Genomic DNA, 13,860 nt, shown 5'->3' with positions numbered 1-13,860 from the left:
TCTTTAAGGTAAAAAATCATGGTAAAAAATGTTGGATGCTGTTAGTTGCCTGGCAGTCATGTTGATCCACAGACTTCAGTATTTCCTTTGGTCAGTGATCTAAAAAACAACAGATGATGAGTTATGCCTTTACCCTGACTCCAGCTAGGCAACTAGCATTTCCAAGGTCAAAAAAAGTGTTTCCATTAGTTACTTTTGAATCAATGGTCAAGTAATTGCTACTCTGAAAAATCTGTATTATTGTTTATTTTACTATCATATGGTTTGTCATGCTTGTTAAGGTTGAAAACTAAAAAACAAAATAATTATTTAATAAATATATGGACTGCCAGCAAGCCTGGGAGATATCACTCACAAGGGAGAGGCAAGTTGTTTGATGGCCAGTAGTGCATCAATGCTTCTTTTCGGATATCACACTTGCTTTGTTTAACTGCATTTGACAAATGTTTGAAGTCCACAATGAAATGCAGGTCAGCAGATTCCCATTTAATTCAGTAGTGCAGTAGGGTGACAGTTCTGGTGCTGTGTTTGACCTGATTTGGGTTGCATTTAGTTTCTTTGAATACATACAGTATGTCCTATTGGAGATGCTTTGGCATTGCAAGCAAAGCTGGTCAAACTCAGCCTTTATGCGTTCAAATGCATACACTTGAGCTGTACTGCATACATACATGAAAGCCTGTGTTTGGTAGCAGTGCCTTTGTACACAAGACTATATTGTCTATTAGGCTGGATTCACACTGCTCCATGTGTTTTGCAGTGGGTTTGGTAACTCACATGCCTAGGAGTGAATGAGACCAAAAAGTTTCCTTTACACGCTAAACAGCATCACATAAATATGAACCAGCCTCATAGGAAAGAGTAGGATTTCTACTTAAAATGAATGTTCATGCAGCAATGTATGAGTTTTGTTTAATCGAAATGGACAAGTGGGAATATGCCCTTAAACCATACATGCAGTTGGCTCCTGTCTGGACCACCCATATCTGTCAGTTTGTCATGGATGGCCCCATCTGCATGTATGGGCTGTTTTGAAAGGTAGGTCTCAATCACTTAACAATTAAATTATAACTGAAAGCTATACTGAAAATATGGCAGTGGATGGTGTCAGTAGGACAGGGTTTGGTGTCAGTAAGGCAGTGAATGGTTTCAGTTTTTAATTTTTATTATTTTTTGCATTTTTTTTATTGTTTACAATTTTATTTTTTTACAGTTTTTTTTGTATCCCTCTTGAAGCTTTGGTGAAATATCAGGGGTATAAACAGACCTCTGATGTCTCACTTTTGAGACAGAGAAAAGGAAGAGGGTCGGTAAAGTTACCTGCCCCTTCCTCCGCTCTCCATCCTGGCCAGGAGGGGCGATGGGGGCGGCATTTACTAGAATCGATCCCCTCTATTTTCTTCCTGCAGCAGCTGTATGCCAGCAGGATGGAGAGGAGGAGAAGCTGGATTTCAGCAGCTGCAGGAGAACAAACAGTAGTTGATTTAAGTACGGTAAATTCCGCACCCACTGCCTCTCCTGTACAGGTTCTGGGGTCGGCAAGGAAGAGACTTGATGTACTCTTCACCTGCCTGCGATCATTGGGTAGATCATGATTGCTGGGTTGCTAACCACCCGCCCCACTCTATCCAAACCTGAAAAAATTTTTGTCTATACATACATTTTAAAGAGAGGGACAGCCAATCAGGTTCTGCTGCAATGCACATATACTGATAGAAAGCATGAGCAGATATATCAGTATATCATATATCAGTATGAGGGCAATGACTTATCAATATGTTGCTGCTGCTTCACTATCCAATCAGTGAGTGGGGAGGTGAAATCAACTATTCAGACTATACACGGATCAGCCATAACATTATGACCACTGACAGGTAAAGTAAATAACATTAATTATCTTATTATACAAACAGAAGCGCACCTCTTCGTAATTCCAATCTTCTTAATTTCCCATCGAGATCTGCTTTTGCCCCATTGTGATGTGTGCCGTGCAATCTCTCCCTTCTGTGATCTTCCACTGTGTTAATCCGAAACTCCAAAAAGAAAAACTAAGACAGTATAATGTAGTATTTTTATACTCAAACATTGCTTATGCAACTATGTGCAAAACACGATATGTGCACCACTCTTCTAAATACTCTTACCCTCTGCAGGTGAATAATTGTGCATTTTACTTTCAAATAGTGACCAAATCCACAACACGTGAAACCATCCTTTATCAACCACCAATGTGTCAAACCACAGCAACGTGTTTGATCCCTTCCCCTTCAGTCATGCTCCTTACCCTGCTAGTCTTGTAAATAGCCTTTGTACAATACAAATATTAATGTGACCAATTGCCTCATAGCTTTCTCACAAATTCTCAGTAATCATGTGGAATAAACATACTTCCATAGTGTGACACTGCTTAAAATCCAGTTTAATGATATCAAAAGTGTGCTTACATGTGTTTTGGAATACAAGCAGTTTGGTTTTCCAATCTTCAAAATGGCCGCCGCAGCACTTCCGGTTGCATCAGATGTCCAATCCACATGACGCGTTTCATCATTAGATCGCCTTCCTCATAGGCAATTATAATTGCCTATGAGGAAGTCAATCTAATGACGAAACGCGTCAGCAGGTTGTGACGTCAGACAGTGCCACAGCAGCCATTTTGAGTATTGAAAACCAAGCTGCTTGTATGCCAAAACACATGTAAGCACAATTTCGATATCATGAAAATAGATTTAACACATTGGTGGTTGATAAAGGATGGTTTCACGTGTTGTGGATTTGGTCACGTTTTGAAAGTAAAATGCACAATTTTTCACCTGCAGAGGGTAAGAGTATTTAGAAGAGGGGTACACATATCGTGTTTTGCACATAGTTGCATAAGCAATGTTTGAGTATAAAAATACTACACTATGTTAGTTTTTCTTTTTGGAGTCTCGGATCAGCACAGTGGAAGATCACAGAAAGGAGAGATTGCACAGCATACATCAATAGGCAAAAAGCAGATCTTGATGGGAAATTAAGAAGATTGGAATACAAAGAGATGCGCTTCTGTTTTCATAACAAGAACTTTTTTACCCGGGGGGGTATTGGACTGAGAGCTGCACTTTCGTTTGTGTAATTATTAATTCTTGTGGCGCTTTATACCATTATTTTAACATTAATTATCTTTTTACAATGACATCTGAAAGTGGGTGGGATATATTAGGCAGCAAAAAAACATGTGGTCCATGAAGTTGATGTGTTGACAGCAGAAAAAATGGGCAAGTGTAAGGGTTTGAGCGACTTTGACAAAAAACAAATTGTAGAGGCTAGACAACTAGGTCAGAGCAATTCCAAAACTGCAGCTTTTGTGAGATGTTCCCGGTCTGCAGTGGTCAAGACCAACCAAAAGTGGTCCAAGGCAGGAAAACTGGCAAACCACGGGCAGGGTCATGGGTGGCCATGACTCACTGATGCACATAGGGAGCAAAGGTTGGCCTGTGTAGCCTGAACCAATAGGAGAGCTACTGTAGCTTAGATTGCTGAAAAAGTTCACGCTGGTTCCAATAGAAAGGTGGCAGAACACACAGTGCACTGCATTTTGTTGTGTATGGGGCTGTGTAGCCACGGACCAGTCAGGGTGCCCATGATAACCCGTGTCCACAGCTCAAAGCATCTGCAATGGGCACGTGAGCATCAGAACTGGACCACGGAGCAATGGAAGAAGATGGCCTGGTCTGATAAATTCAAGAATGGTTTGAAGAACACAACACCGAGTTTGAGGTGTTGACTTGGCCTCCAAATTCTCCAGATCTCAATCCAATCAAGCATCCCTGGGATGTGCTAAAAAAAAAAAAGTCTGTTCCATGGAAGCGCCACCTTGCATCCTACAGGACTTAAAGGATCTGATACTAATGGCTTGGTGCCAGATACCACAGCATACTTTCGGAGGTCTAATGGAGGTCCATGCCTCAACATGTTATGGTGGGTGGTCATAATGTTATGGTTGAGCGGTGTAGTTAATTGAAGCCTGATTGGTTGCTCTGCGTTACCACACTGTACTCATTATCATTGCCCTTTGTGTTGCCTTACTGAATATGTCTGTATATGCACAAATGTTTTTTATGTCATATATCTAGACAAGAAGGTCACAATGGTATGTTGGCCTCTCATTACACGTTTCAGTGACTTCTCTGTAAATACATGTTCTTTTGCCACTCTTTGACCCTTACAATCACATAGGTTAGTGCCCCATTTGTAAAACATTTCTTGGTTTTCATAATGATTTACACAACAATGGGCCTCTCTATGCGATCCACAAACCGTATTGGGTAATTCAGAGCAGATTTACATAAGTCATTGAAGTTAATTTTGCCAAGATTAAAGCATATGTTTATAATTTGTTCAGTTACAAAGAGAATGTACTCGGGTTCAGACCATCAGACCCCACATGACTGCCTCTAAATATGACAATAAATATGAGCTCGACGGCAGCGCTGTGTTTACTCTAACCCCTCTGTGCTGCATTACTCAGGCCCAGCTCCTAGAGTTTAATCATTTCCGTGCTGACAATTTTTACTGCAATATATATCTTTCTGAATAATAAAAATTCTTTCCTGGGTTACTAATAGATATATACATATATACATTTGTTTTACTTCCATTTGTTAGGGACAAAGGGGGCCACAAGGAGACGCGGGTCCACCTGGAGAAACAGGCCCTGAGGTAAGCTCCAGCTAGGTTTGTCACACGGCCTTTATGCTTTTGTTTTTATATCTAAGGGCATGCTGTAATACCTGTGTCCTGATAGATTTAAAGAGTAACTCCACATTTGTCGAGAAAAAAACATTCCCATCTGGGTGATCTATGCACATTGCAAGGATTTTAACAATCTTTATTGCACATCCCTACCTTTTGTTATTCTGAAGAAAATGCTATTTGTCTGTCCCTGTGGAAAGTGAGTGTGAATGGGAGTGATTTTATAATTATTATTCAGCTGCTGCACTTGCAGGATTCTAATGAGGAACGTGTCAGGGTCTGCATCCCTTTCGACGTGATTTCCCTTGGAGTATTCCACCAAAAAATGACATTTTTGTTGCAGGGGTTGCCCAAAATCTGACTTGTATCATAGTGCAGACATCTTTGAAAATCAGTGAGCCAATCACATGAGCAGGAATTGACATTTCTGGAGGGTCTTCAGTTCACCATCTGTGTACAGAACACCTCCAGGTTGCCATATTGCATCTTACAGAAAATAACAGCACTGCAGATTGAAAAGGAAAGATCATTTTTCATAACATTCAATTACAATGAGTTGTGTAGCAATTGTATATGCTACATTATTTTTTTGGCTATTTTTTCCAAGAAAATGGAGTTACCCTCTAAGAGTGAACCTGACATTCAATGGAAAGGTTGGGACCAATTTATTATATTTTTTTAACTAATTTAAAAAAATATACTGTATATATACACAGACATCCTGTGTATATATGTGTATGTACATATATATATATATATATATATATATATATATATATATACATACAGTGGATATAAAAAGTCTACACACCCCTGTAAAAATGTCAGGTTTCTGTAATGTAAAAAGTGAGACAAAGATAAATCATTTCAGAACTTTTTCCATCTCTACTGTGACCTATAAACTGTACAGCTCATTTGAACAACAAACTGCAATCTTTTAGGTTGAGGGAAATAAAAATAAAAAACTTAAATAATATGCTTGTATAAGTGTGCACACCCTTAAACTAATACTTTGTTGAAGCACCTTTGGATTTCATTCTAGTCTTTTTGGGTATGAGTCTATCAGCATGGCACATCTTGACTTGGCAATATTTGCCCACTCTTCCTTGCAAAAACACTCCAAATCTGTCAGATTGCGAGGGCATCTCCTGTGCACAACCCTCTTCAGATCACCCCACAGATTTTCAATTGGCTTCAGGCCTGGGCTCTGGCTGGGCCATTCCAAAACTTTAATCTTCTTCTGGTGAAGCCATTTCTTTGGTTATTTGGATGTATGCTTTGGCTCATTGTCATGCTGAAAGATGAAGTTCCTTTTCATGTTCATCTTTTTACCAGAAGCCTGAAGGTTTTGTGCCAATATTGACTAGTATTTGGAACTGTTCATAATTCCTTCTACCTTGATTAGGGCCCCAATTCCAGCTGAAGAAAAGCAGCCCCAAAGCATGATGCTGCCACCACCATGCTTCACTGTGGGTATGGTGTTCTTTTGGTGATGTGCAGTGTTGTTTTTGCGCCAAACATATCTTTTGTAATTATGGTCAAAACGTTCAACCTTGGTTTCATCAGACCATAACACATTTCCCCACATGCTTTTGGGAGACTTCAGAAATACCTACTATATGTCAGGAAAGACCTACTAGGACAACTGAACTTTATTTGGGGTTAATCAGAGGCACTTTAAATGATGGTAGGTGTGTACTGACGCCTATTTAACATGATTTTGAATGTGATTGCTTAATTCTGAACACAGCTACATCCCCAGTTATAAGAGGATGTGCACACTTATGCAACCACATTATTTTAGTTTTTTATGTTTACTCCCCCCCCGCCAAAAGATTTCAGGATTTTTTGTCAATTGAGTTGTACAGTTTATAGGTCATATTAAAGGTGTAAAAAGTTCTTAAATGATTTAGCTTTGTCTCATTCTTTTACATCACAGAAACCTGGCAGTGGTGTGTAGACTGTTTAAATCTAAATATATATATACACACACACACACGGGGGAATTTACTAAAACTGATGCACTCAGAATCTGGTGCAGCTGTGCATGGTAGCTAATGACCTTATACAGTCAGGTCCATAAATATTGGGACATGGACACAATTCTAACATTTTTGGCTTTTTACACCACCACAATGGATTTGAAATGAAATGAACAAGATGTGCTTTAACTGCAGACTGGCAGCGTTAATGTGAGGGTATTTACATCCAAATCAAGTGAACGGTGTAGGCATTACAACAGTTTGCATATGTGCCTCCCACTTGTTAAGGGACCAAAAGTAATGGGACAATTGGTTTCTCAGCTGTTCCATGGCCAGGTGTGTGTTATTTCCTCATTATCCCAATTACAATGAGCAGATAAAAGGTCCAGAGTTCATTTCAAGTGTGCTATTTGCATTTGGAATCTGTTGCTGTCAACTCTCAAGATGAGATCCAAAGAGCTGTCACTATCAGTGAAGCAAGCCATCATTAGGCTGAAAAAACAAAACAAACCCATCAGAGAGATAGCAAAAACATTAGGCGTGGCCAATACAACTGTTTGGAACATTCTTAAAAAGAAGGAACGCACCGGTGAGCTCAGAAACACCAAAAGACCCGGAAGACCATGGAAAACAGTTGTGGTGGATGACCCAAGAATTTCGTCCCAGGTGAAGAAAACACCCTTCACAACAGTTGGCCAGATCAAGAACACTCTCCAGGAGGTAGGTGTATGTGTGTCAAAGTCAACAATCAAGAGAAGACTTCACCAGAGTGAATACAGAGGGTTCACCACAAGATGTAAACCATTGGTGAGCCTCAAAAACAGGAAGGCCAGATTAGAGTTTGCCAAACGACATCTAAAAAAGCCTTCACAGTTCTGGAACAACATCCTATGGACAGATGAGACCAAGATCAACTTGTACCAGAGTGATGGGAAGAGAAGAGTATGGAGAAGGAAAGGAACTGCTCATGATCCTAAGCATACCACCTCATCAGTGAAGCATGGTGGTGGTAGTGTCATGGCGTGGGCATGTATGGCCGCCAATGGAACTGGTTCTCTTGTATTTATTGATGATGTGACTGCTGACAAAAGCAGGAGGATGAATTCTGAAGTGTTTCGGGCAATATTATCTGCTCATATTCAGCCAAATGCTTCAGAACTCATTGGATGCCGCTTCACAGTGCAGATGGACAATGACCCAAAGCATACTGCAAAAGCAACCAAAGAGTTTTTGAGGGAAAGAAGTGGAATGTTATGCAATGGCCAAGTCAATCACCTGACCTGAACCCGATTGAGCATGCATTTCACTTGCTGAAGACAAAACTGAAGGGAAAATGCCCCAAGAACAAGCAGGAACTGAAGACAGTTGCAGTAGAGGCCTGGCAGAGCATCACCAGGGATGAAACCCAGCGTCTGGTGATGTCTATGCATTCCAGACTTCAGGCTGTAATTGACTGCAAAGGATTTGCAACCAAGTATTAAAAAGTGAAAGTTTGATTTATGATTTATTATTCTGTCCCATTATTTTTGGTCCCTTAACAAGTGGGAGACACATATGCAAACTGTTGTAATTCCTACACCGTTCACCTGATTTGGATGTAAATACCCTCAAATTAAAGCTGACAGTCTGCAGTTAAAGCACGTCTTGTTTGTTTCATTTCAAATCCATTGTGGTGTATAGAGCCAAAAATGTTAGAATTGTGTCCATGTCCCAATATTTATGGACCTGACTGTAACTTGAACTTGCTTAATTAAGCTTTGACAATAAAACCTGGAAGCTGATTGGTTTCTGTGCAGAGCTGCACCAGAGTTTTCACTTTCCAGCTTTTGTAAATAAGCCCCACAGTATATATATTTATATATATATATATATATATATATATATATATATATATATTAATGTGTTCTTTATTTTACAAATAAACATTTATTATATGACAAAGGATATCCAGAGCACTATGGGTTATCTGAAGAAAGTGTACAGCAGAAGCTGCCTGTTTTTAGGCAGAATTTGTCTGACTGAATCCCCTGACAGTTGTATTTTAAAGCTCACTTTCTCACAGCTGCATAGTCAAGCTTTTTTTTTTTAAGTGGTATCTTCCCATGTTAATGATAACGTTGTTCTCCTAACCTTTTAATTTGTGTTTTCTAGGGACCACCTGGGACTGAGGGGGATGCTGGAGCTCAAGGAGATCCTGGAATTAAGGTGGATTTTAGTGTGCTCTGAAATCGTACACTGGCACTCATAGCAAGCAGCTATTTTTCTGGCTGACCAACTTGTCTACAGACACAAACTCACTTAGAGCCTGGGAAATTGCTGATTAAAGTATATCTGAAGCCATTTGGGTTTGCATAGAGTAGCAGATGGTTAAGCCCTCCGAAAGACCCGGTTCACACTGTCACACCGCATTCCTGTGCAAATCACATGCGAGTTTGTGCAGTGCAATTCGAGCCATTAATTTTGTATGGCTCAAAACACACCGCATTCGCACCTGAATCAGATTGCATAGTTGTTCACACCAATGCGATCTGATTTCAGGCAATCACACTGCATTTTGCAAGCTGTTTCATGGTACCGTTAATTTAACATTGACCCTTGCAGCACATTACATGAACACTGTGCAATTTCAATGTGGTGCGGCAAATGAACAGGATAAGCTGCATTTCCTGCATCGCATATATGTATATGTAAATCTAGACTCATTCTTTTTTCTTTGTTGCCCTACCTAGATAAGCCATCACTTCTGTCCTTTAGACAGAATAGGTGACAAAATCCAAACTAAAAGGGAAACATATGTTAGACATTTGTCACCAGAAAAGGTGTCCCCACTGAAAGATTTCCCCTCTATTGCTGTTAGTGACAACTGTTGTATTGCCCATCGCCATTAGTCCCTAGACTAAATAGAAAGGGTAAATCAACCCAAAGAGGAAGTTGGATATTTTTTGTTAATGGCACATCTATAACATATACAATAATTGTGTAGTAATGTTTTTAAGTTGTTTAAATCAATTTCTTAGCATAATGTTGCAGTTTTCTAAGATTTATATTTTCTTGTGGTCAGAACACTGTTAACAAAAGTCTATCCAAAGCCAGAACTTGTTAATAGGTATAGATAGAGTGGTGAGGGGTTAGTACCCCTGTCTGGTTTTTTATTGCTGTCTGTGTCCCCGCTGGAGAGATTCACCCTCTCTATTTGTCATGGAGACCACTGTCGCATCTGAAAGTTATTCATCATTTTAATGCGGTAATAAACCCAAAACCAAAAATGTAATATATTGCAGCTTACCAATCATTAGCTGTGGTAGCTGCATTTATTTTATTTTAGCTTTTTTCCCTGTTATTACCTGGTGATCTGACCAGTGACATACCTACTCTTAGGGTGCCCCCACACTTGATGATTGAGCAGAGGGGCACCTTTGGACAGCAGCATTGTCAGAGGAAGAGGGTCCTCTTCCCATGACAATGTCTGTAGAGTGACGAAACGCATTGGACGGGGCCTGGTTCATGATGTCTTCATGCTCACTGGCTTAATAGTGGCGGTGCTGTATTCGTCTACAGGCTGATCTCCTTCTCATGTGAGTGTTATTTGTTCAATAAACTCACTGGTCTTTTACATATTATAGTATGGGTTCTGCTCTTTATTTTCCTTGTATACTTTATACACCTTTAAGTGATATCAAGGATGTGTGACAGCCAGGCCTTAGTGATCCTCTTCATTTGGTAAGGAGGCTTTATCACATCTTGCAGTGGACACACGTGTACTGTATTGTGTTCAAGCATTTCACCCTCACTGTATTCAGTGTACATTTGTCACAGATTTAACTTGCATTGATATTGTGTTGCAGATTATTTTAATGGACATTTAAAACATTTTTTTTGTTCTTTTGCTTATATCATTGATTGTATTTATTACTTGCTGATTTGGACATTATGCGCTCAGTATTGAAGTATGGCTGTGGTCACTAAATTTAAAGGAATAGCGCACCTTTTTTATAATTGAGTTCTTTTGGTCTTGTATTCAGGTTATTAGTGTGCAGCCATATCTGTTTGACACTTAAGCAGGCCATAGATGAGTTGAAAAAGGAAAGTTCTGTCGATCGAGAAATGAAAATAGCTCATACGATTGTACCATTGATTGTTTCGATTTTCTAAAAATAAATCCAGCATGTTGGATCAGGCACATCAGGCAGCTGGCACACTAATGATGTGAAAAACAAACAATTCAATAATCAACACAAATGTTTTTTTTTTTTCAACTTGTCAGTGCCCTGCTTAATAGCAGAATTTTAAATAGTTAAAACAAATTAAAAAAAAAACTTGTGAACGATTTTAACTGTTCTTTGCTCTGTCCAAAATGAAAAAAGAAAAAAAAAGTATGACTTTAGATTTACTTTAACACAGTAGAATGATGGAGACTATCTTTGCTAAATTAGCACAAAGTTCATTTTTATTTTTATTTCAGGGAGACGATGGGCCTGTGGGCAATATTGGGGCACCAGGAGAGCCAGGCTTACGGGTAAGTTCATTGTGTTATTGGTCCCATGTGATGTAAGGTTAGCTTTCAGATGGTCTTATTTATTTATTTATTTTTTCGTTTTAAGAGTGGTTGCCATGGGGGAGCAGCTGATCTGGGCTACCCAAATGGATTTTTGCCTGTTAACAGATTTATGCCCTTCCTTGTAAATTTCCAAGGCACTTCCAGACTGAAGTTTATAGTTGTGCTTATTTCCCATATTTATACTATATAGTGCTGGCCTATTATGTGACATTCTTCAAAATACATATACAGAACCAAGCACATCAGTCCTTCTAGTCCCATTTATTTGATCTAGCGGTTTCTATGCTTTTCTCCTGTAGAACTTCCTGAAGTATCTGTATAAAAAGTTCAGAATATCCCTAACCAGCAGTTATAGATTATGTATGACAAGGCTATCAATACAGTAATGAACCACTGTAAAATCAAAGGAAATTTACTGTAAGATTCTAATTTTCTGTGTCATACCCAAAATAAAATGCAACACCCCCATTATGCCTATCTAAAACTTACATTCAAGATATTTGCCAGTTTTCTTGTTTAGAATGTTATTAGCTGATATAGCGGAAGGCAATTACTGAAACCGATACTCTGTATGGCTGAAAGCTGGCTTCTTCCCCTCTCCTTCCCTCTGGCTTTCAGCTGCTGCAGAGAGAGCCATACAGGGGATCAGTTCCAGTAATTCCCCCCCCCCCACCCCAGACGGACCAATCACCCTCCCTGTGCACCGCACGTTTCCCCCTGCTGCTCAGGCCCCCCTGTGTGCACCTCCCCTACCCCCCACAGAGCTGCTGGTTTCCCTCCTCTCCTTTCCACCGGCAGCTACAAGCACACAATAGGATCCTTCTGGATGGAGAGTAGGGTAAGGGTCCTGTAAATATGTCACATTTTCCAGCCCCTTCCTTACCTGAACACAGTGAGTGATCAGTACCGATCACTCACCGTGTTCATTCATAACTGAAACATTGTAAACTGTTTTTAGGGGGGGCAGGGTTGGCTCTATGGGTTTCTGTGGTTTCTAACAGCAGCCCTGCCTTTATCCATTAGATAAATACTCAATATCGCTAACTACTTCTTAGTTAAATTTCTGATTTGGCATAATTGATTTTATTCCAAAATTCTTTTTTTTTTAAATCAGTACAGAAGTAATAACATTCTCATTTAGCATATTTAGCATAAAGGTAATGCGTACAAACACAGAATCAGCTTATGTGCACAAGAGATAGCATATATATCACAATGAGGTCTTAAATCCAACATACAGGAGATTTCGAGGATTAGTATACCGCTAGATCCGTGGATCTGTCTATTTCCTACATCTGAGACATCTGTGAAGCATTATAAGAATATGATATTGTTTCATTTAATAAACGCGGACAAAGGTCTTATTCCTAAACATTGGCAAGCAACAGAACCCCCTAAAATTAAAGACTGGATATCTAGAGTAGAGTGTATATATCTATATCTATCTATATATATATATATGATGGAGGAATTATACCATATAGATGAGGATAAAGTCTAAAAAAATTTAAAAATCGTGGGGAAGTTGAGATGACTTTAAAAAAATCCAAAAGATATTTAGAAGTTGTTGAGTGTAAAGAAAGCAATAAAAGCATGGAGAAGGATAAAAGAGAAGGAAATGGATAAGAGGGTAAGAGGGTAGATAAGTTGACAAGGAATATACCAGAAGATCAAGAAGCAAATGAAAAGAATGGGAAAACAAGGGAGTGGGAGGGAGCTGGGGAGTGGATGGATGTGGGATGAATTTGTGTTTTATAATTTTTGTATATTGTGGATTTTGTATTTAAAAAAACAAAAATAAACATATAATTAAGTAAAAAAGAAAATCCAACATTTTGAACCTGCAAACTAATGAAACTGTCATTTAAGTTAGTTTATAAGCCTGCAAATACGTGGTTTATACAGTATATCAATGGATATACAGAGATCAGACATTGGTTTAGGACTCATCTCAAGGAAAATACCACTTAAGATGGTCATATATGGATCAAAATCTGGCCAGTTCAGAAGGCACCAGCTGAATTTTCATCCATGTTTGGGCACTGAGGTTGTACAGAAGTCTATCTATCGATCAAATTCTGTACAACAGCCCTGTTGGATTTTCCCTGCTCGATCAGCGCTGCAGGTTATAGCCTATACTATGGTATATACTGTATATCTGAAAACTGATCAATCTTGATGTACTGACAGCCTTGAGGCCCAAATATGTCAAGACAGTACAACAACCCCCGAAATTACCCTATTTTTAGAAGATAAGTCTAAGGTATTTAGGAATGGCAAGTTTTTTGAAGTTGTAATTTTTTTGTCACAATTTGTTTTGAAAATTAGAATTTAACAAAAATTAGTGTTTTTCACATTTTTTGTTTTTTTACATACTGTCATTGCAGTACAGCATCATCATATAAGTGGTGTGGCAGTGTTCAGGGACACTGACTGATGACAGTATGTCAAAAATTTTCAAAACATTTCTTAAATTTTTTTATATTTTATTACAATTTAGTTTCTTTTTTTACAATTTTTTTTACGTACTGTGAACAATACAGTGTTACCATAGTAACACTGTACTATTCTGGGAAGGTGATTAGGAAA

At 38.9% G+C, this 13,860-nt stretch overlaps 1 protein-coding gene across 2 annotated transcripts in view; it reads left to right on the top strand.

Annotated features, from left to right (window-relative positions):
• COL24A1 (collagen type XXIV alpha 1 chain) overlaps positions 1-13,860 on the top strand; it is a 384,809-nt gene that overhangs the window by 298,242 nt on the left and 72,707 nt on the right. For both annotated transcript variants that reach the window (XM_089684422.1, XM_089684421.1), the window contains 3 exons: positions 4,645-4,698; positions 8,865-8,918; positions 11,176-11,229. In XM_089684422.1, the coding sequence (XP_089540548.1) occupies positions 4,645-4,698; positions 8,865-8,918; positions 11,176-11,229 (162 nt within the window). The remainder of the gene's footprint in view (positions 1-4,644; positions 4,699-8,864; positions 8,919-11,175; positions 11,230-13,860) is intronic.

Source organism: Staurois parvus, unplaced genomic scaffold (genome assembly GCF_062004578.1).
Source record: "Staurois parvus isolate SC_StPar_1 unplaced genomic scaffold, SC_StPar_1.0 ptg000347l, whole genome shotgun sequence".
NCBI lineage: Eukaryota > Metazoa > Chordata > Amphibia > Anura > Ranidae > Staurois > Staurois parvus.
The sequence above is the reverse complement of the archived record's forward strand: the minus strand, read 5'-3'. Positions and strand labels throughout refer to the sequence as shown.